Source organism: Macrotis lagotis, chromosome X, assembly GCF_037893015.1.
Source record: "Macrotis lagotis isolate mMagLag1 chromosome X, bilby.v1.9.chrom.fasta, whole genome shotgun sequence".
Taxonomy (NCBI): Eukaryota; Metazoa; Chordata; class Mammalia; order Peramelemorphia; family Peramelidae; genus Macrotis; species Macrotis lagotis.
Genome location: NC_133666.1, coordinates 502,646,201 through 502,666,956, shown reverse-complemented (window position 1 = coordinate 502,666,956; position 20,756 = coordinate 502,646,201). Strand labels below are relative to the sequence as shown.

Genomic DNA, 20,756 nt, shown 5'->3' with positions numbered 1-20,756 from the left:
GCCTGTTTTGGGGGTGCTTCCTGAGCTTTTGGGACACTCCCACAAGGGTCTCAGTGGCTCTGTCCTCTGTCCTCCCTCCTGGTCTGTGAATGACCATAAGCACCCCCCTCTGCCACGGGGCTGAGGTGGGGGGGGGCCTAGACTGTGATCAGGATCTGAATGTGGTCAGAGCCCCAGAGTCCTGTTCCAGGGGCAGAGGACAGAGCTCTCTCTTTTCACTCCCCTCCCTCAGTTCAATGGACTCATGTCCTGGGGGCTCCTGCTTACCAGCTCTGCCTGCTTCTGTTTCCTGGATCTGGAATGCAGTGACCAGGCAGCTTGCTGTGTGCCCTGAGGGCTGGGCTCCAAGTGCTTGCTCTGGCAGAGGTCCCCGACTGGTCCCCCACTTTGTGCCCCGTGCTTCCCGGGGTGCAGCTCAGGAGACTCCCCGCTGCTGTGAGCTGCGGCTCCCAGTGCCCTGGGGCTGCCTCCGGGAGGCTGAAGTTCTTTCGCTCTGGTGGGCCACCCCTCTGGCAGGCCGCCTATCCGATCCCAGGGAGCAGAGCCTTTCTGCTCTTTTTCCAGGTTACCTTGAGTAGGAGCACTGCCTCATTGGTTCCCTCTGTGGGTTCTGTCCCTCGAAAATTTAGTTAAAGTCCTTAGTTTCAAAGATTTATGAGAGAGCTCCTAGGCCACCCTCCACTCTTGTAGCCATCTTGGCTCCGCCCCTCTGTGTGAACTTTTAAAAAACTTTAAAACTTTCAGGTTTTACCTTTTGATTTATATTTTCATAGGAAGACAATGGAAAAGACCTTACAGAACTATTAATCATGGTGAAGGAATGACAACTCTTGGGCCCTGTTTATACTTCATATATGTGTTTATAGTCACTGCCTTGACTTTGAAAGGTTTCCTTCCTCATGTACAAAATTGGGTTAAGCACTGAGGGAAAATTGGTAAGAGTGAACTTGCCTTTCAGGACTTGCCAATTTAAAATATTTAACTTTACGTTTATAGTAGAACTATAGCCACATAGCTCCTTACCTGAATTTGTTATTATTAAGAAAACCATTAGTATAATTCTTAAGTTATAAAAATTCAAAAGCCATCTGGTGAAATGTTTTTAATATGAATTTTTGTCATAATCTCTTACTCCTTATCAGTCACATCCTTATAAACTCAGACTTGTATTCATCCATTAACTTTTTGTGCTTTAGATGAGTTATATCCAAGTAAGTAGGAAAGAATGCTAAAATTTTTCTTTGTTGTACTCCAAACTTTCCTGGGAAAGACTGGTGGCTTTTTTTTTAAAGAGAAAATGTGGGCTGGTAATTTCTTTTGTACTCCTCTTTTTGTACTTATTAGGTATTGTACATCAGCTTAATCACATGGGGACAGATTTTGTGGGTGGTTTTACTGTAATTTTGGTTAAATTTGCTTATGTTTCTGAGTGTTGATAATCTTTTTGAAGACTTGATGTAGTCAGATTCTGTGGTAGACTGAGCATGGGAAAAAATGTGCCAGGAAATCTATTTTGCCATCTCAGTTTATACTTAAATGGAAGTATTCTGACAGTTTTTCATCTTTCTGCTATAGTACTGCCATTTCGGTCTGAATGAGAACAAACAAAAAACTCAGCTCTTAACTTTCTACTTACTAGATTTGATTTTCTTGTGGGGAAAGGTTGGGATGGAGGAATGGTCTGGTTTATTTTTCTGATGGGAAGTGCCTTACACCCTATAGTATGTATCCTCTTCTCTCATCTCTTTAAATCACTTCCCTTTATCCCCTATCCCTTTTCTTCTGTAATCACAAAGCCAACTTGTGTAGAAATGCAACCTTTCTGTCAGCATAGCTGATTTTGTTCAAAAGAGCCAGATGGAAGGGAAGTATACGATTCTCTGATGTTTATAACCTTTAGTTATATACCTATGGAAACATATATTTGTAAACATGGCCAATTGAGTTGTTTGAAACTGCTTTGCAAAATCTGCTTGTTTGATACAGACTAGTTTAATCATCAGAATACAGACCATGGCCCAGGAGAAAATACTGATGGTAAACGTGGCATTATCTATTTAATAAATTAGTATCATAGTCTTATAAGTGTACCTATTTGATTTCCATTCATTCAGAAGAGGAAATTAGGCACTGGTGATTTTTTAGGAAGGGGTTGTCTGTTTAGTTTACATTTGGAACAGTAGTGAGAATGCAGTTTTTCTTGCCAGTATTTAATAAATGTCTTGACTGAAACCTATAGCCTGCTGTTCATAATCTTTAACAAACTTAAATCTAACCTAAGATTTCTGAAGTACCCTGTCTGATTATAAATAAAGTAACTTCTGGGGAAGGAGAGATGCTAGTATCTGAAAGGAATCAGGAAAAGTCTCATGTTGGAAGCCTTAGACCCAGGCTTTGAAGATAATTATGTTCCTTAATCTCCTTACTCACTCTCCTTACTCTCATTTCCATGAACCTCTTCAGTGAGGCCATAATGGTCTGCTTGTAATTCCTCATATACAATGATCCATGTCCTGTCTCTGGGCCTTTATATTTTCTCCATGCCTGAAATTCTTTCTCCTCACCTTGACCTCTCAGAATAAGAGGCTTCCTTCAAAACTCAGTTTGAAAGCTCACTTCTGTGAAAGACCTTTCCCAGTTCCATGTTCTTTAAAGTTAGCTTGTGCCTGCTGCATATGTATCTCATTCACCCACATCAGTGCTATCCCCTTTAGCCTCCTACAATGGGAGTATAAGAACTAAGAGATGAAGGACTGAACAAGTCCTTTCCAAGTGGTGGGTGTGGTTCTTTCCCTAGGTCCTTCATTGACTGATGTACTGCAACTTTGGTACATGCATCTTCCCTGTTAGTATGTAAACAGTATTAGGAGCTGTGCCTGATAAAATAAATATTTAATAGATGCTTATTTCATTAAGAAGTGAAAGTAAAGAGAAAATCCAGTTTGCAGGCTTAGGCATAGCAGTGCCATCAATGATGACATTGATCCTCCTGTCTCCTAGACTTAATTTTAAAAAATTGCAATATCCTTCTCCTCATCTGTGCTTCATTTTTGTATATCTAGTCATCTTCCAAACCCTGCCCATTCCTCTTCAGATGCTTCTCTTTTATAACCATTGCCTTACTTACTAGCTTTCATTATCTTGTGGGAGACCACATCAAATATTTCTTAGTTTGTCTGCCTCCTTCACTCCTCTCCCGGTTCTATTATAGAATAGTCAAGATTCTCAAATACAATTTGTTAATATAATTCTATGTTTAATATACAGTAGTATTGTATGCATCATTTTCCCCATGAACCCTCGGATTAAAGACTGAAGGAAAGACTATGGATAAAGATTCTTTTCATGGAAATTATCAAATTGGAAACAAAATGGTTGTACTTCAGTTGGAAAAGGGCTGAACAAATGTATGCTTATGAAAAAGGCTATTTTATGAAGAACTTACACAGCAGGGCAAGCCCTTCTGGGAGGGTGAGGGTGGAGAGGATCAGAAAAAGTGATACTGGGACTTTTTGAAGGTCTCTCTTAAAAACTTGTTTTTTAATTGATTTTGCAGCATGGAAGACAGGACCATCCATCATAGTGTGCTCTCATCAGAGGGGACTCTATGAGCTCTATGAGCAAGGCAGAATTGAAGAAGCTCAAAGGAAATGTGAGAAATGGAAGTTTAGAGTAACCACCTTAGATGTTCACATGGACTATTTGTCTCTAACATAGTGATGTCATTTTGATCTTCTTTGATAACAGAAGACAAGAACCAACCAGCATATTAATTAGGGCAAGATTGTTTTACATTGTTTCATTTTGTTCTTAGTATCTCTAGCACCTTGTGTAGGGCCTTGACATATAGTAACTTAAATTTGTTAAATCATTTATGAACTGATGTAGTGAAGCCAAGAGAACAATCTGCACAGTAATGATAATAATGTAAAGGAAATTAAATTGATGCACATTAGAATCTTGATCTGTAGACAGCATTCTTGACTTAAGAGCCTTGAAAATGAAACTTTATGGTAAGTTGGGGAAGGACTATAATTGAAGCATAAGGCATATGTTTATCAGACATTACCAGGTTTGTTGATTTTATTTTTTTTTTTAGGTTTTTGCAAGGCAAATGGGGTTAAGTGGCTTGCCTAAGGCCACACAGCTAGGTAATTATTAAGTGTCTGAGGCTGGATTTTAACTCAGGTGCCCCTGACTCCAGGGCCAGTGCCCTATCTACTGCGCCACCTAGCCACGCCATTGATTTGATTTTTAAAAGAAATCTACCTGTTTATTATGAAGGAAGGTTTAATAGTCACTTGGAAGTGATAATGATGTGTAAAGGCAAAGAATATTTCAATATAATTTAAATTTAGAAAAAACTTAATGGTGGCACCTAATTGTCACCTTTGATCAGATGTTTCAATGGAGAACTAGCCTTGGAGCTATGAAAACCTGGTTCAGATTCCATCTCTGACACATACTGGCTTTGTGACCTTAGAAAAGTCACTGTGCTTTAGATAAGGCTGCATAGTTTCAAATTTGGAGGGAAACTTTTGACCCCCAAAGTTTCTTCATCTAAGAGAGTGGAATACCTCAAAAGAAAAATGAAATGGGCAGATTTAAAGACATCACTTCAAATATTCATAGGAACTGTTTGTATTCAATCTGTGGTAGAGTCTTCTAAACTTTTATTGGTATGGTCAGCCACAGTTGGACATACTGTACCTTGCCTTTAGCATAGTGATGTCATTTTGGTCCTCTTTAAACACAAAGTACAAAAACTATACCAGTGAGATCATAGGTCCAGTCCTTATCCTGCCAGTTTAGCCTAACCAATCTGACCAGTCTTCCTCTGTTTTCTCTGCTAGGTCCTCATCCAAATCATACCCTCTAGCCATAGGTGGCCTTCAAGGTTCTGACCTGGGCCTTCTATATTATTTTACTTGATGATCCTATTGGCTCCCATGGACTTTATTAGTATCCTTTTCCTAATAATTCCATAATCTACCTATCCTGCCCCAAACTCACTGTTGACCTCTAATCTCCCATCTCCAACTACCTTTCAAACATCTCATATTGGATATTCAGTAGGTATATTAAACTGAACATATACCAACCCTCTTCCTCTCCAAACTTCCATATGACTGTTGAGGGTACCTCTATCCTCTTAGTCCCTTGTACTTGAAACCTAGGAGTCATCTTTGACACTTTGATCTCATCCTTCCAAATCTAAACTGTGGTCGAGGCATTTTAATTTTACTTTTACAATATCTCTTTTATCTCCCCCATTTCTCCTCTGATACTGCTCCTGTTCTGTTATAGTCATTATCATTTCTTATTTGGATTATTGTGGTAGCCCGCTGGTGGTTCTGCTAGCCGCAAGACTCTTTCCACTCCAATCCATCCTCCATTCAGCCACTAGAATGATTTTTTTAAAACAAGGTCCAATCATATTGTTCCCTTACTCAGTAAACTTCATGTCTCCTTGTTGTCTCCTTTATCAAACAAAATTTTGTGTTTGACATTCAAAGCCCCTTCCTGCCTTTTCAGTCTTTTCAACCTTACTCTCTTTCAAATACTCTTGGATCTAGTGACACTGACATTCTGGCTGTTTCAAGAACAAGGCAGTACATCTTTGCTCTAAGCATTCTTTCTGGTGTCTCCCATGCCTGGAGTGATCTCCCTCCCTCCTGCTTCCTGGCTTCCCTAACTTCTAGTCCCAGCAAAAATTCTGTGTTCTATAGGAAGCCTTTCTCAACCCTTCTTTGCTCCAGTATCTTTCTTCTTTAAAGTGTTTCCTATTTATCCTATTTATTTATATTTGTACAGGTGTACTAGTTATCTCTCTTAATAGATTGTGAGCTTCTTGAGGGCAAGGGACTGTCTTTAGCATAGTGATGTCATTTTGGTCCTCTTTAAACACCAAGGAAAAAAACTATACCAATGAGATCACAGGTCCAGTCTTTATCCTACCAGTTTAGCCTAACCAGTCTGACCTTCTGAGCACTTAAAAGAATGCCCTGCATATAACAGGTGCATTTAGAAAGTTATGACAGGATGAGAAAGACAGATGTTTTTTATCACATCATTTTAGAATCAGTTAAAAATATTGTTTCCTTTAAGAAATCTCTGTACATTCTATTTCCTTTAGACTACTATATTTTATATCTCTTGAGACATTTATATTAACTTCTTAAGATACTTCTACTCTCCTTTCTCTCCCTCTCCCCTCCTCCCTCACGATTTGGGGCATCTTTAGGGTTGCACCTATAACTTCTGTTCCTTTGCTAACTCTTGATAGTTCTTAATGCAGTACTTTGTTCAGTCCATGTATTGAAGAATGCTTATGAACAAGACATTTTGACATCCCTTATATTTAAGGGTTCACCATCCATTTCTTAAAGAAACTGACACAGATGACCAAAGGAATTAAACTTGACAATTAATAGCATATGAGAAAAATGTTACCACTGTTATTTCTGCATTTATACATGTCTGTGTGTGTGAGAGAAGAAGAGAGATAATGAAATTGCTTGTAATTATGTTGCCAACAAACTTGACCACAGATGAAGATTTTCTTAAAAAGCTTTACATTTCCTTATTTCTCTTCTATTTTTAGATTTTGATTTGCATTATTTCTGGCATTGGAGCAAGTTCACTGACTATGTTCAGTGTGTCCTGACTTTCACGGGAGTGACTGGATACATCACTTACCTCTCTCTTGATTCTGCTCTGTTCGTGGAAACATTGGGATTTCTTGCTGTATTCACAGAGGCCATGCTGGGTGTGCCACAGCTCTATCGGAACTACCAGAATAGATCAACTGAAGGAATGAGGTAGGAGAAAAGGTGATCTTGGGTTGTTTATATTCTCATTTTATTCTCATTCTATTTTATGTCTCTTGAAAACTCCTGGGAAGTTGTATACAGGACACATTTTATGAAATCAAATTGTAATTTACTTTACCTGATCTTTTAATTTCAAAGATGTTTTATCCTTTATTTTCATTGGCAAAACAAAGCCCTAGGGATGGGAAAAGTAGGCAGCATAGCAATAGGCAAGGAAGGTGTAGTCCCAGCAAAAAGGACTTGTTCTAGTATTACATCTAAAAATGCACAGATTTTTTCCTGCCAGAAAAATCTCACTTCATGACTTACTAATTTTTGATAGATTAGATCACATGATGAGTATAAAACCTCTATAAGAAATTAAAATAGAAATAAGACCAAGAACTAATCTCGAGTAGGTCAAATAGTCGAAGGATATGAACAAACAGTTTACAAAAATAGAGTAGAATATTAACAACTATTAGAATGATTATTTCAACAACTAATAAGAGAAATACTCGACCAAGTAACTACAAGGTTTTACCTCACCTCCAGCAAATTGACAAAGCTGAAAAAATTACTCTATATGTAATGGACTGTGGAAAGATAAGTAGATGAAGATATTGTTGATAGAGCTATGAATTGATGCATTTTAGAACACAGTTTGGGATTGTACTAAAAAAAGTGTCTAACATTCATACTCTGATCCTGCTTCTAGGCAAAGTACTTCAAGGAGGTCAGAGACAGAAAAATATCAAATATATTTAGATGTTTGTAGCAGCACTTTTGGTGGGAACAAAGCATTCAATCCAGCATTGTTGTTCAATTGTTTTGATCCAATTATTTGTGTCCCCATTTGGGGTTTTCTTGTCTAAGATACATACTGGTGTGGTCTACCATTTTCTTCTCTAGCTCATTTTGCAGATAAAGTGAAGCAAACAGGGTTAAGTGACTTACCAGGTTTAGACAACTAGGAGTTATCTGAGGTCACATTTAAACTCATTTCTTCCTGATCTCTGGCCTGGCACTCTATTTATTGTGCCACCTAGCTGTCCCTCAAACTACAGTAGATGCCCATTAACTGGAGAGTGATTAAACAAATTGTAATATATGAATGTAAGAGAGTCATATTGTGTTTTTTAAATGGCTATGAATGGGAAGATTAATATGAACTAATGCAGAATGGTATATTGGAAAGGACATTGACTGTGATGTTAAAGGATTTGGGTTAAAATTCTGCCTCCTGTGATTAATACCCAATTGGAATGAGAAAAAAACGAAACTGAATACTCTGTATTTATATGTCATGGCCAAACTTGACTTTGGAGAAGAGATTAGAAAATGTGACTCTTTTGCTTCTCTACAGACTATTGTGGTAGGACATATGGAATATACTGTCAGATGTGATTGATGTTTTGATTAGTTTTGCTGAACTTCTTTTCCACATGCTCCTCCCTTTTTATCCTTTATTATAACAATGCATCATGGGATAGAGGAGACTGGAATATATTTAGAAATGAAAATAATGTAAAAACAAAAGATTACATTTTTAAAAAAAATCTTGAAAATTTCAGTATATACAGGTATAATTTTCAAATCTCTCTCTTCAAATATGCAAATGCTATTTATAAATTCACACAGATTAGATAAATTACCCTTTGAAGATACAACACTTTTCATTTTAACTTCCCTATTGACTTTTTGGTCTGTAAATAAATTTTAAGATGTATTTCATAAAAGAATCTCTTCTCTAAAAATCATCCCCCCCCAAAAAAAGCAAAGAATCTGTAGTGAATATTTTTGCAAAATAAGAATCCTTTTGAAGTACAAATAAGCATGCAGTGTTACAGTTGAAAGGAACCTTAGTTTAGCAGGATGGGGAATGTCTTTTCTGTCAAGGGCCATTTGGATGTTTATAGCATCATTCTCAGGCTATATTTGGTCAAACATTTAATTAATTCACCCCTAAAAATTAATTCACCCCTTACTGGATATATTGAATTTTAAGTTCTGCCTGTGGTTGCCTTGATGATGCCAGACGCATATACCCTTGGGATTTAGATCATGTCATCTAGTCTAATGTCCCCTCAGTTTATTAATTCTTTTAGTGGTATAATCATTATTTTTAGCTATCCAGCCTTTGTCAGTGATAGGGAATTCACCAACAATAGCTTAATGTTACCTTCATGCTTGAACCCTTTCCAGAATCTTTTTTCTTCCACTTCTCCAGCCATATTGTCCACTTGAGAAATCTCTGCCTTCTAGTGTGTCTTTTTTCATTGGTGACTTGCTTCTCAGAACTACCATTTTAGAAAGGACCTCGGCTGTCATGCAGATATTCTCTCTAGAATCCTTTACCACCTCCTCATCACTTATTACATTGCCACCCACAGAAAACTCCTCTCTCATGTGCCCTTCTACTACCTCGCTGTTTCCTTTATGTGTTGTATTCAACATTAAAAATGTTAGCTTTTCAAGGACAAGAACTGTTCATCTGTTTTCTAGTGAGGCAATATGGTACTGTTGAATAGAACTCTGGTTATGGAGTCAGTACCTGGGTTGATTTCCCATCTCTGAGAATAACTACAAACCATAGTAACTTCTTAGCTCTCAGTTTTCACATTATTGAGGGCTAGATAACCTCTAAACTATAGTTCTAGGATCTTATGAAATTTAGGTAGAAAAAAGCCCATTTCATTTTTGGACAAATCAAGTTAAGAAACTTTAGTCTTCTGGCCAAGATGATGAAGAGAAGACAAGAACTTTGTTAAGCTTTCCTGGGTTTTCCTCAAAAAATGACAATAATTAAGCCTCTTAACAGATTTTGGAGTGACAGAACCTATAAAAGGACAGAGTGGAACATCTTCCAGCAAGGTCTGTCACTTGGGAGTGTGGGTGTACCCAGGGCAGAGACACCCAGCATACTGGAGGCAGATGAAGCAGGAATTAATCTGTGATTGTCAGCTGGTAGGAGCAGTTCATGTGGTTGGGTGGGTGGAGGGAGGCCTGGGAAAGTCTTGGCTGGGTGTCCAAGACCCCATTTGACTGATGCTGCTGGTCTGGACAGTCTGACTGGGAGGGCGATCCCCTAACTGAGAAGACCTAGTGTTCCAGCACAAACAACCCAGCGATAGCCTCAGTTGTCCCATCCTTCCCAACATCTTCCCTGGACAGCTTACTTACCATAGTTGATGGTACAGCTTTCCTGGCTTTCCTAGCACAGCGACTGGGCTGCCAGTGTGGACAGCCCAGAGAAAATTCTAGGTGTTCCAACCTTTCCTAATGATCCATGGAGTGACTGATATCCCTAACACAGGTGGTCCATAGAGAGAGCCTCTGACATTCCTTACCAATTGGTACACTGAGCAACCCCCTGGAGTTCCCAACATCAACAGCTAAGGTTAGTAAGCAAGCCTCTAGGTTCTCAACAACTGAAACAAAACCCTTCCCCCAACATAAGAACCTTGGGATAAGGTAACAGATCCCAAATTGAATAAGAACAGTCAGGGAAAAGTAGGGTCTATTGAAAGTTACCTTGGAGATAAGGAGAGAAAAAACACTAGTTTAGAAAAGGAAGGCAGAAGGATTCTACAAATGAAACTTCAGAGGAGAGTATGAATTAGTCTCCATCCCAGAAAAAGTTCTTAGAAGAGCTCATAAAGGATTTTTTTTAAAAAAGGAAGATTTGGGGAAAGAAATGCAAGAAAAAATTAACATCTTGTGACAAAAAGTGACAGAAAAAAAGCAAATCATTTAAAAGTACGTTTGGGCTTGCCCAAGGCCACACAGCTAGGTAATTATTAAGTGTCTGAGCCTGGATTTGAACCCAGGTACTCCTGACTCCAGGGCCGGTGCTTTATCCACTACACCACCTAGCTGCCCCCATCCTTCATTCTTGAAGAATACCAATGACATCACAAGGGTAATGTCTTAACTTTTGAGTGAACTGGATTTAAGTGAGGCAGAGCTTTGCAAAGTCATCAACCTCACTCTTTTCCAGTCTGCCTCTTCTGTTGTATAGAATAAGTTTGTTTTAAAGTATTTGAATATAATTAACTATCTATCCTTAAAACTCTTTTCTAGCTTAACCTTGTTCCCATGTATCTGTTCTTTAAATTATGATTTGGAGATATAAAAAAAACCCAGGACATATATATTTCTGTAATGTTGATGTTGTTAATCATACTATTATTATTTTATTATGTTAATTTATGAAATTCTCATAAAAATGATTCTTGGAAATATTTTTGCAGCATTTAACTATTGCCATGTATTAATGGCAAATCAGAAGACTTCGGTTCTAGTTAATAATTGTGTGATTAACTTGAGTGACAGCCTGGCTAAACCATACTCCTGAATAGGAATTTTGATCTACTTAGTCCCATAGGATTGTTGCAATTTTCATATTAAATGAGTGATATATGTCAAAGCATGTTATGAACTCTTAAAGTAATTTAAAAATGTGGGCATTACTTTTATGTTAACAAAAAATGAGCACCATTTCTGTAGATAGAAGTTTGCATCTTAAGTTTTGAATATTGTATCCAGTGTAATTTGTGGTAGGGCTTATTGAATACCTTTGTTACCAAAGATATATAATAATACTTTGTAGTGATTTTGTTACTATTCATCACAAAATTGTTTTGGATGAGCAACTAAAAGACAAATGATTTGGTAGGAAACACTCAACAGTTAAGATTACTTCCCATTCTTTTGATTATAATTTTCATTAATGTTATATAAAATTATATCTTATTATCATTTGTTTAGTTTTTAAAGCTGTCTACCACTTGACTCCTATCTATTAGCTTGTCTATCCAGACTCATCCCTTTGCCATAACCTTTCTTTTCTGTGTTTTTGCATTGGCCATTATGTTGGGGAAGCACCCTTCTTCCCCATTTTATCAGCATTCAGACCTCTTTCTTTAAGATGCACTTCAAGTTCTATCTTGTACATAAAACCGTTTCTGATCCCACTCTATTGCTAGTGTTCTCCTTTCTAAAACTATTGTATATACATTTATTATATTTGTTTATTAACTTTATGATATATATATGTATATTTGTAAACTTTATGGTGTGTGTGTGTGTGTGTACAATTCACACATAGATTTATTTGTTTGTTATCTTCCCCATTAGGACATAAGCGATTTATGAAGATTGGATTATTTCATTCTTTGTAATTATATCCCCCTAGTACCTAACACAGTACATGGTATGTAGGTACTTAATAAGTATTTGTTAAATGCTGATTTATTCATCATCAGACTTTCAAAATTAGAATCAGCAGCACCTACCTATTTTGATCAGCCTTCATTTGAAAATGTTGCCTTGGGGCCGCTAGGTGGCGCAGTGGATTAGATCACTGGCCCTGGAGTCAGGAGTACCTGAGTTCAAATGCGACCTCAGACACTTAATAATTACCTAGCTGTATGGCCTTGGGCAAGTCACTTAACCCCATTGCCTTGCAAAAAATACTAAAAAAAAGAAAAAGAAAATGCTGCCTTTCTGCTTGTGGAACTGAATTGAGACCTTGAAAGTGGAGGAATGGAAAAGTATATTAATGGTTAATTGATATTTGCAATGTGATTTGAATTATGACCCATATAGGTCTAAGTAATTGTTTTCCTAAGATTATTCCAGGGACCCTGGTGGCTTTCCTAATTATGATTTTTTTCCTAGCCTTTGTTTTCAAACTAAAGAGATGTACCATGTACCATGTACAAGCCAATAAACCATTTAAAATAAATAAATAAAAATAAATAAAATAGATAACATGCATATTGAATTCAACAAATATTAAGTATCTATTATGTGCAAGATAAAGTTAACGTTCCTAGGGGACTGTGGTGGAGATTTCATAGGGTTTCCCCTCAAATTTTCCGGAAGTCTGACTCTTCACTGAAGCTGGAATTTTATCTCTTCCTTTATTAGACTTCTTACCATTTATGGGCTGAATCATTTGTATGGCATTTGTAACTCATCTTCATTGGAGTTATTTACATGTATTTTATCTCTCTTGAGTAGAATATAAACTTTTTGGTACATCAAGGATTGCTATTATTTTATGATCTTTTATCACCCCAGTGTATCCAGGACTCAATAAACAGCTATGAAATGAAAGAATTCCTAGTTGGGTTTCCTTCTTAATTGTCTTTATATTTATCAAATGTAAATTAGGAGAATACTATATATACTATATATACTATATATAGAGAATTTTTTCCTCCTCCAAAACAAAATCTTTTAGAATAAATTTATTTATTTAGAATTTTACATTTTTCCCCTTAATTTTGCTTCCCTCCCCCCACTCCCCCATAGAAGGCAGTCTATTAGTCTTTTTCTTTTGTTTGTAATATCCTCTTTTTGTACAAATGATGTTTTTTATACATTAATAAAATATTCTTATTTAAGAGTAAACAGAATACCCCCTCCCGCCAAAAAATATAGACTTGCTTGAGCAATAAAGTAAAGGGGAGAGAAAAAAATTAAAATTAAAAAATAATAGTAATAATTGTAGGTATGGCCAGGTGGCGCAATGGACAGAGCCCCAGCCCTGGAGCCAGGAGTACCCGAGCCCATATCTGGCCCCATATACCCAACAGTCACCCAGCCATGTGACATGCAAGCCACCCCAACCCCAATGCCCTGCAAAAACCAAAAAAAAGGAAAAAAAAGACATAAAATAAAATAGTAATAATAGTAGAGGTGGCTGGGTGGCGGACAGAGCATTGGCCCTTGAGCCAGGAGCACCTGGGTCCTAATCCGGCCTCAGACACCCAAAGATCACCCTGCTATGCAGCTCCAGGCAGGCCACCCAGCCCCATTTGCCCTGCACCCCACCCCACCCAAATAATAATATTAATAAAAAATGTGCTTCAGTCTTTGTTCCAACACCAACAACTCTGTTGTGGGTAGATCACATTCTTTATGGTAAGTCCATTGCAAAAGTTACTTCCATATTTTTCCACCGTTGTCATTGCTGATTGCAACTCCCTCCTTTCGTATTTCTCCACTACCATGTGCTATATTTTCTCTCTCCTTTCACTCTGACTCTGCTGTAGGGTAGCTGAGTGGTGCAGCAGACAGATCCCTGGCCCTGGGGCCAAGAGGCCCTGAGCCCCCATACCACCCCTTAGGCCCAGCATCCACCTGGTCCTAAGGTCCTGGACAGGCCATCCAATCCCAGCCCCTTGCAAGAAGTAAAAAGGAAAATGTATTATATCTGACCACTCCCCCCACCATGGTCCATCCTCTCCTCCATCACTCACATCCCCCCCTTCCCCCTGTCCCTCCCCCCTCCTTCTTACTCCAGATGTCTATACCCCATTGAGTATATTTGCTGTTTCCTCTCCTAGCCATCTCTGATGAGAGCGAAGATTCCCTCATTCCCCCTTGCCTTCCCCCCTTCCATATCATTGCAATAGCTCATTATAATAAAGAAAAAACTTATTATATGAGATATCTTGGCCTATTCCCCCCTCTCCTTTTTCTTTCTCCCATCACATTTCCTTTTTTTCCTATTGACTCCCATTTTTACACCATGTTTTATTTTCAAATTCAGCTTTCTCCTGTGCTTCAACTATAAAAGCTCCCTCTACCTGCTCTATTAACTGAGAAGGTTCATATGAGTATTATCAGTGTCATTTTTCTATAGAGGAATTCATTCAATTCATCATCATTAAGTCCCTCATATTTTCCCCTTCTCCTCCAATCTCTATGCTTCACCTGAGTCCTGTATCTGAAGATCAAACCTTCTATTCTGCTCTGGCCATTCCAACAGGAACATTTGAAATTCCCCTGGTTCATTGAAAGTCCATCTTTTTCCCTGGAAGAGGACATTCAGCCTTGCTGGGTAGTTGATTCTCAGTTGTATTCTAAGCTCTTTTGCCTTCCGGTATATTATATTCCAAGCCCTATGAGCTTCCAGTGTAGTTGCTGCTAAGTCCTGTGTGATCCTGACTGCAGCTCCATGATATTTGAACTGGCTACTTGTAATATTTTCTCTTTGACTTGGGAGTTCTGGAACTTGGCTATAATATACCTGGGGGTTGGTTTTTTGGGATCTCTTTCTCAGGGGGAATCAGTGAATTCTCTCCATTTCTATTTTGCCCTCTGCTTCTAGAATATCAGGGCACCTTTCCTGTAGTAATTCTGTGAAAATGATGTCAAGGCTCTTTTCCTGATCATGACTTTCAGGTATTCCAATAATTTTTAATTTATCTTTCCTAAGTCTGTTTTCCATTTCAGTTGTTTTTTCAATGAGATATTTCACATTTTCTTCTAATTTTTCATTTTTTTTGGTTTTGAAGTAATGAATCCTGGTTTCTCGTAAATTCATCAATCTCCCTGAGTTCCATTCTTTGTCTGAAGGATTTGTTTTCCTCAGAGAGTTTTCTTATCTCTTTTTCCATCTGGCCAATTTTGCTTTTTAAAGCATTCTTCTCCTCCATAACTTTTTGAACTGTTTTATCCATTTGACCTAAGCTGGTTTTTAGCATGCTATTTTCTTCAGCATTTTTTTGGATTTCCTTGACTAGGCTGCTGACTTCATTTTCATGTTTTTCCTGCATCTCTCTCATTTCTTTTCCCAGTTTTTCTTCTAAGTCCCTCATTTGATTTTCAAAGTTTTTTTTGAGCTCTGTCATAGCCTGAGTCCAATTTCTGTTTTTCTTGGAGTCTTTAGATGCAGGAGCTTGTGCTTCCTCATCTTCAGACTGAGTATTTTGATCCTTCTTGGGCTCATATGCAAAATATTTCTCAATAGTCTTACTCTTATTTCTCTGCTTGCTCATTTTCCCAGCCTGAGCCTGGTTTTGGGGTGCTTCCTGAGCTTTTGAGACACTTCCACAAGGATCTCACTTGATTTCCAATTCTTTGCCACCACAAACAGGGCTGCTATGAATATTTTTGTCCTCCCTCCTGGTCTGTGAATGACCATATGCGCCCCCCTCTGCCATGGGGCTGAGGTGGAGGGGGCCCCTGCTGTTCTATGTGGGGGCCTAGACTGCGATCAGGATCTGAATGTGGTCAGAGCCCCAGAGTCCTGTTACAGGGGCAGAGGATAGAGCTCTGCAGTCTCTCTCTCTCTTCACTCCCCTCCCTCAGCTCAATGGACTCATGTCCTGGGGGCTCCTGCTTACTGGCTCCACCTGCTTCTGTTCCTGGATCTGGGCTGCTGAAAGACCACTTGCTGTGTGCCCTGAGGGCTGGGCTTCAGGGGCTTGCTCTGACAGAGGTCCCCCTGCTGTTCCCCCACTTTGTGTCCCTGTTCCCCCGCTGCTGTGAGCCATGGCTCCCAGCGCCCTCCCCAGCCTCCCAGAAGCTGAAGTTCTTTCGCTCTGGCTGGCCACCCCTCTGGCGGGCCTCCCCTCCAACCCCGGGGAGCAGAGCCTTTCTGCTCTTTTCCAGGTTACCTTGAGTAGGAGAACTGCCTCCTTCGGTCCCTCTGTGGGTTGTCTCTCGAAAGTTTAGTTAGAATCCTTAGTTTCGAAGTTTTCTGGGAGAGCTTCTAAGAGACATTGCTCTCTTGTCGCCATCTTGGCTCCTGAATAGTCTATTAGTCTTTACATTATTTTCATGGTATACATTGATCTAAGTTGAATGTGATGTGAGAGAAATCATATCCTTAAGGAAGAAAAATAAAATATAAGAGATAGCAAAATTACATAAGAAGTTAACTTTTTAAAATTAAAGGTAATAGTCTTTGGTCTTTGTTCAAACTCTACAATTCCTTTTTTTGGGGGGGGGGCGGGTTTGCAAGGCAAACGGGGTTAAGTGGCTTGCCCAAGGCCACTATTAAGTGTCTGAGATTAGATTTGAACCCAGGTCCTCCTGACTCCAGGGCCGGTGTTTTATCCACTGCGCCACCTAGCTGCCCTAAAACTCTACAATTCTTTCTCTGGATATAGATCGTATTCTCCATCGCAGATACCCACCCACCATGTTGCTGTTTGAGTATATAATGTTATTCTGGTTCTGCTCATCCTGCTCAGCATCAGTTCATGCATATCCTTCCAGACTTCCCTGAATTCCCATCCCTCCTAGTTTCTAATAGAACAATAGTGTTCCATGACACACATATACCACAGTTTGTTAAACATTCCCCAATTGATGGACATTCACTCGATTTTCAATTCTTTGCCACCACAAACAGGGCTGCTATGAATATTTTTTGTACAAATTATGCCTACAACAGACCTATCCTAGAAACACTTGGAAATAAAGACTTAGATAATTTGTAAATTGATCAAGAGAAAACCTTGTTTTTCAGTAGGTATGTGGCAAAGTTTTATAATTAACCTAATAGAAGGAGTATTGGGAATATTACATTCATCTGAAATGTAGCTAACACCACTCAGAAGTATGTGCTACTTTACGTAGCTCCAACTTAGCTTTTTTTGTTGGTGCTGTGCATTTTAACTCAAAATTTGTCAGATTTAGTTTCTTTGTTCTCAAAGAGAAGAGTACGAATGGAAAGACTATTCTGTGCATAATTACTTGCCCTGTTAGTGTTTGGATTTTGTAAATGTAGTGTTAGAATAATTTTGTATTGAACTTAGGAAAATCATGTTTTGGGATGATTTTACCTTCTTAATTCTTGATGATGATAAAAAAAAATTCATCAGTTCCTGGGGGAATTTTTCCTCAATTTCATAATCCTCAGCTTTTGTCATTTCTTTCTTCTTTATCATTCTGCTGGGGGTGGAGCAATTGATTTCGTGAGGTTGGCTGGTATTTGATCTCAGTTTTTAATTTTGTCTATTCCTTTTTAATAATAGATAATTGAGAGTTAGTTGATTAATGATGAATTTATAATATTGCTTATACTTTTTAAAGGCAACTTTCCTGTAAAAAAAAAACACATACTTCTCTTCTTTCCCCATTCCTTTATAAACTTCACTCTTGGAAATGATGTCAGCTAGATGTGTTTGCATCTCAAAGTAGAACAATTTCCTTGAACTCTGATACCGAGTCCTCTTCATAGGAAACTGTGACTAGTTTCCCCTAGCATCACCCTTAAGCATACTTTCAAACATATTTTAAAAGGCATGTTTTTCAAATTTGTATAATGGAATTTGATCATAGACATTTCTCATATGATACATATGTAAATATATATCACTTGACTTTTTCTTTTTTTTGTTCTAAATCCTCATTTTATTAACTTGAATGGATCATTGCTGTTCATATACTATAGTAGATGAAAATCTGGCTACTTACTATAGTTACCAACAATTCCTCAGTATCAACATAGATATTTTCTGGTGGTTATATCTGTATGTGACTTACAGACATTTTGATGACACTGAACAGTTGTCAATCTGAGACTGTAAAATTTCAGAGGATAGAAGTCCCTATCTTTTTAACTTGCTTGAACTGTACTTTGGCACAGGAGTCATATGGAAGAAGGGCAACTAGGTGGTACAGTGGATAGAGCCCAAACCTTGTAGTCAGGAGGACAGGGGTCCAAATCCAGACTGAGACATTTGACTTGTACTAGCTGTGTGACCTTGCCATACATCCAGGGTCTTTTCCAGTTATGGTGGACTATGGACCCAGGACCCAGATGACTCTGGAGGAGAGAGTGAGCCTGATGACTTGGCACATCATCCCCTCACCCAAATTCAAATTCACATTCTTGTCATGGCATCACCTCCCTGATGTTGTGGTCTTCTTCATAAATGAAGGACAAAATTAAAACTATATTATATGTAAGAAAAGTATAGTAAATACTTGTAGTAATGGGGTAAACAGTGTTTCTTATTTAACATGTTTACAAGACAGATAACAGTAATTGCTCTTGAAAGGTAAGAAAATTGTGGTATTACTAAAGATAAAAGAGATTATCTGGAAGGAAGAAGTTAGTCATCAATGCCAAAACATTAATAGTTTTAATATTTTCGGGCTGGATGTTCACTCTGTCAGTGTAGGTATCCTTTTTCTCTTTGGGTCTAGCAGAACTCAAACTCTTTATGAGACCTGGTTGAAATATCAAATTATTCTAATCATTAATTTTTTTCATTTGCTAGCTAGAGTTAGGCCACCTTAGTATTTCTGCCCTATTTTATTTAATTCAATTCAGCAGGTATTTTTTGTACCTACTATAGATAAAAAAGACATAAATATCACTTCATTTTGCATTACTTCAGGGATTGTCACAACCACTGTGATTCAAGTTGCCATTTTTCAGTCATGACAAAAGGGAAGTTGTGTTTATGAAAAATACCAAGCATTCTTTCCCTAGTCATAAACTCCAAACTATGGGCATACTTGTTTGACATTAGTCATTTAGGTTTTTTCCTTTTCACTTAATAGATTAAATATGATTAGAAGGGAATTTTATTGCCATACTAGTTATCTTAAGTTACTTACCAGTTCTTTTCAGCATCTGGAGACAAGCCACATTAAGTTGGTCTTACACAGTTCAGAAAACCCAACAGCAAATCTATCTAAATTTGTTCAGTGCTGCTGATTGAAATAAAACTACAGTAGTTAGTATAGGCTTAATTTAATCAGCATTAAGTCCAGAATCCTATTAAGATACTGTTTGTCCTTGTTTTGAAAGGATAAATTAATACTAATTCTTGCTATCATAGAGAATGAGGCTTTGAAAATGACATAATTCATTTAAAATTTCCCCCAAAATAGTCATTGAAATAAATTAAAGAACTTATTGGTTAAAGACTTTCCTGCAGATTTTTTTTTTTTAGCTTTTGCAAGGCAGTAGGGTTAAATGGCTTGCCCAAGACCACACAGCTAGGTAATTATTAAGTGTCTGAGGTCAGATTTGAAGTCAGGTACTCCTGACTCCAGGGCCAGTGCCCTATCCAGTGCCGCCACCTGCCTCTGTACAGATTTTTGATGCCATATTCATCCATAGTTAAGTCCCTATCAAGTTTTTTCTTTCCTCACAAGACTTACAGGAACAGTAGAGTTAATTGGCTTGATAAGCATCTTGAACCATATATTAATTAGACACCAGTGCTAATTAGTCAATATTTTGTTTATAACAAACATTGCTAATGATTTACTCTTGGGTATGCTGGCTGTTTTTATTGTTTGATTTACATTGCATTTGGATAAGAGGAATATTGATACTAGTTGGTCCCAGAATGATTAGAAATGACAGTCCTATTTCCAATTCTGATCATTAAAAAAAATGAAACTTTTATCAGTTTGTCATTTGGGTTTGTGATCTGTGTTATATCTGCTTTTAGTGAATGTTGTTATTGATAAAAATTTGAATTGACTTATGGTATAACCTAATGGGCCAGGTTACAGAATGTAGAAATTGACAAAGCTTATTCTTGGGAGCATGAACATTGTCCTTTGTAAGCAGTGATTAATTCTTTTTTTGAATTGTGAATTTTTGGGGGGAGGGAAAATTGTTAATGGAAGGGACAGGAGATCTGTAAAGAGAGAACTTACGTTTTTATCTTTTTTAGAAGAATTCTATTTTGGGGGCACCTCCTTGCCATTGTGATATAAAGGGTATTTTAAGAATATGCCAATGAATCACATAATTTTGTGGGTCCTACAAAGTTGAAATGTTTTGAATATGTGCCTGGCAATGTGGAGTACAGTGTGTTTGTCAGTAGAGGGACTAGGCATGACTTTAAATTGGAGAGATAATCCCCTGCTTGGTGACAGGGTGATGAACTTGGGGCCTTATTAAATCTTGGAAAATATTTACTAATTTCTAGTCATTATGATTATTATTTGTGGAGGGAATAACTTCAATGAAAAACTTCCAGCTATCACAAAGGATTGAAATCATCTTTTGATCATTTAGTTACTGTTTGCTGACTGTTTGGATTTCCTTTTTCTTTAGCGACATCAGAGATTTTCAGAGATAAATTAGTGAATAGGTCCCCTCTCCTTCTTTGTCACTTTATTTGACTTTCCATTTCCCCTGACCCTTATAGTGAGGTTTCAAGAGGC

The 20,756-nt window shown here is 37.9% G+C and overlaps 1 protein-coding gene across 5 annotated transcripts in view; it reads left to right on the top strand.

Annotated features, from left to right (window-relative positions):
• SLC66A2 (solute carrier family 66 member 2) overlaps positions 1-20,756 on the top strand; it is a 215,025-nt gene that overhangs the window by 113,887 nt on the left and 80,382 nt on the right. For 3 of the 5 annotated variants that reach the window (XM_074204702.1, XM_074204703.1, XM_074204704.1), the window contains one exon: positions 6,605-6,821. In XM_074204702.1, coding sequence (XP_074060803.1) covers positions 6,605-6,821 — 217 coding nt within the window. Of the gene's footprint in view, positions 1-3,556; positions 3,653-6,604; positions 6,822-20,756 lie in introns of all 5 variants that reach the window. The other 2 variants (XR_012472121.1, XM_074204701.1) reach the window with 1 other exon arrangement.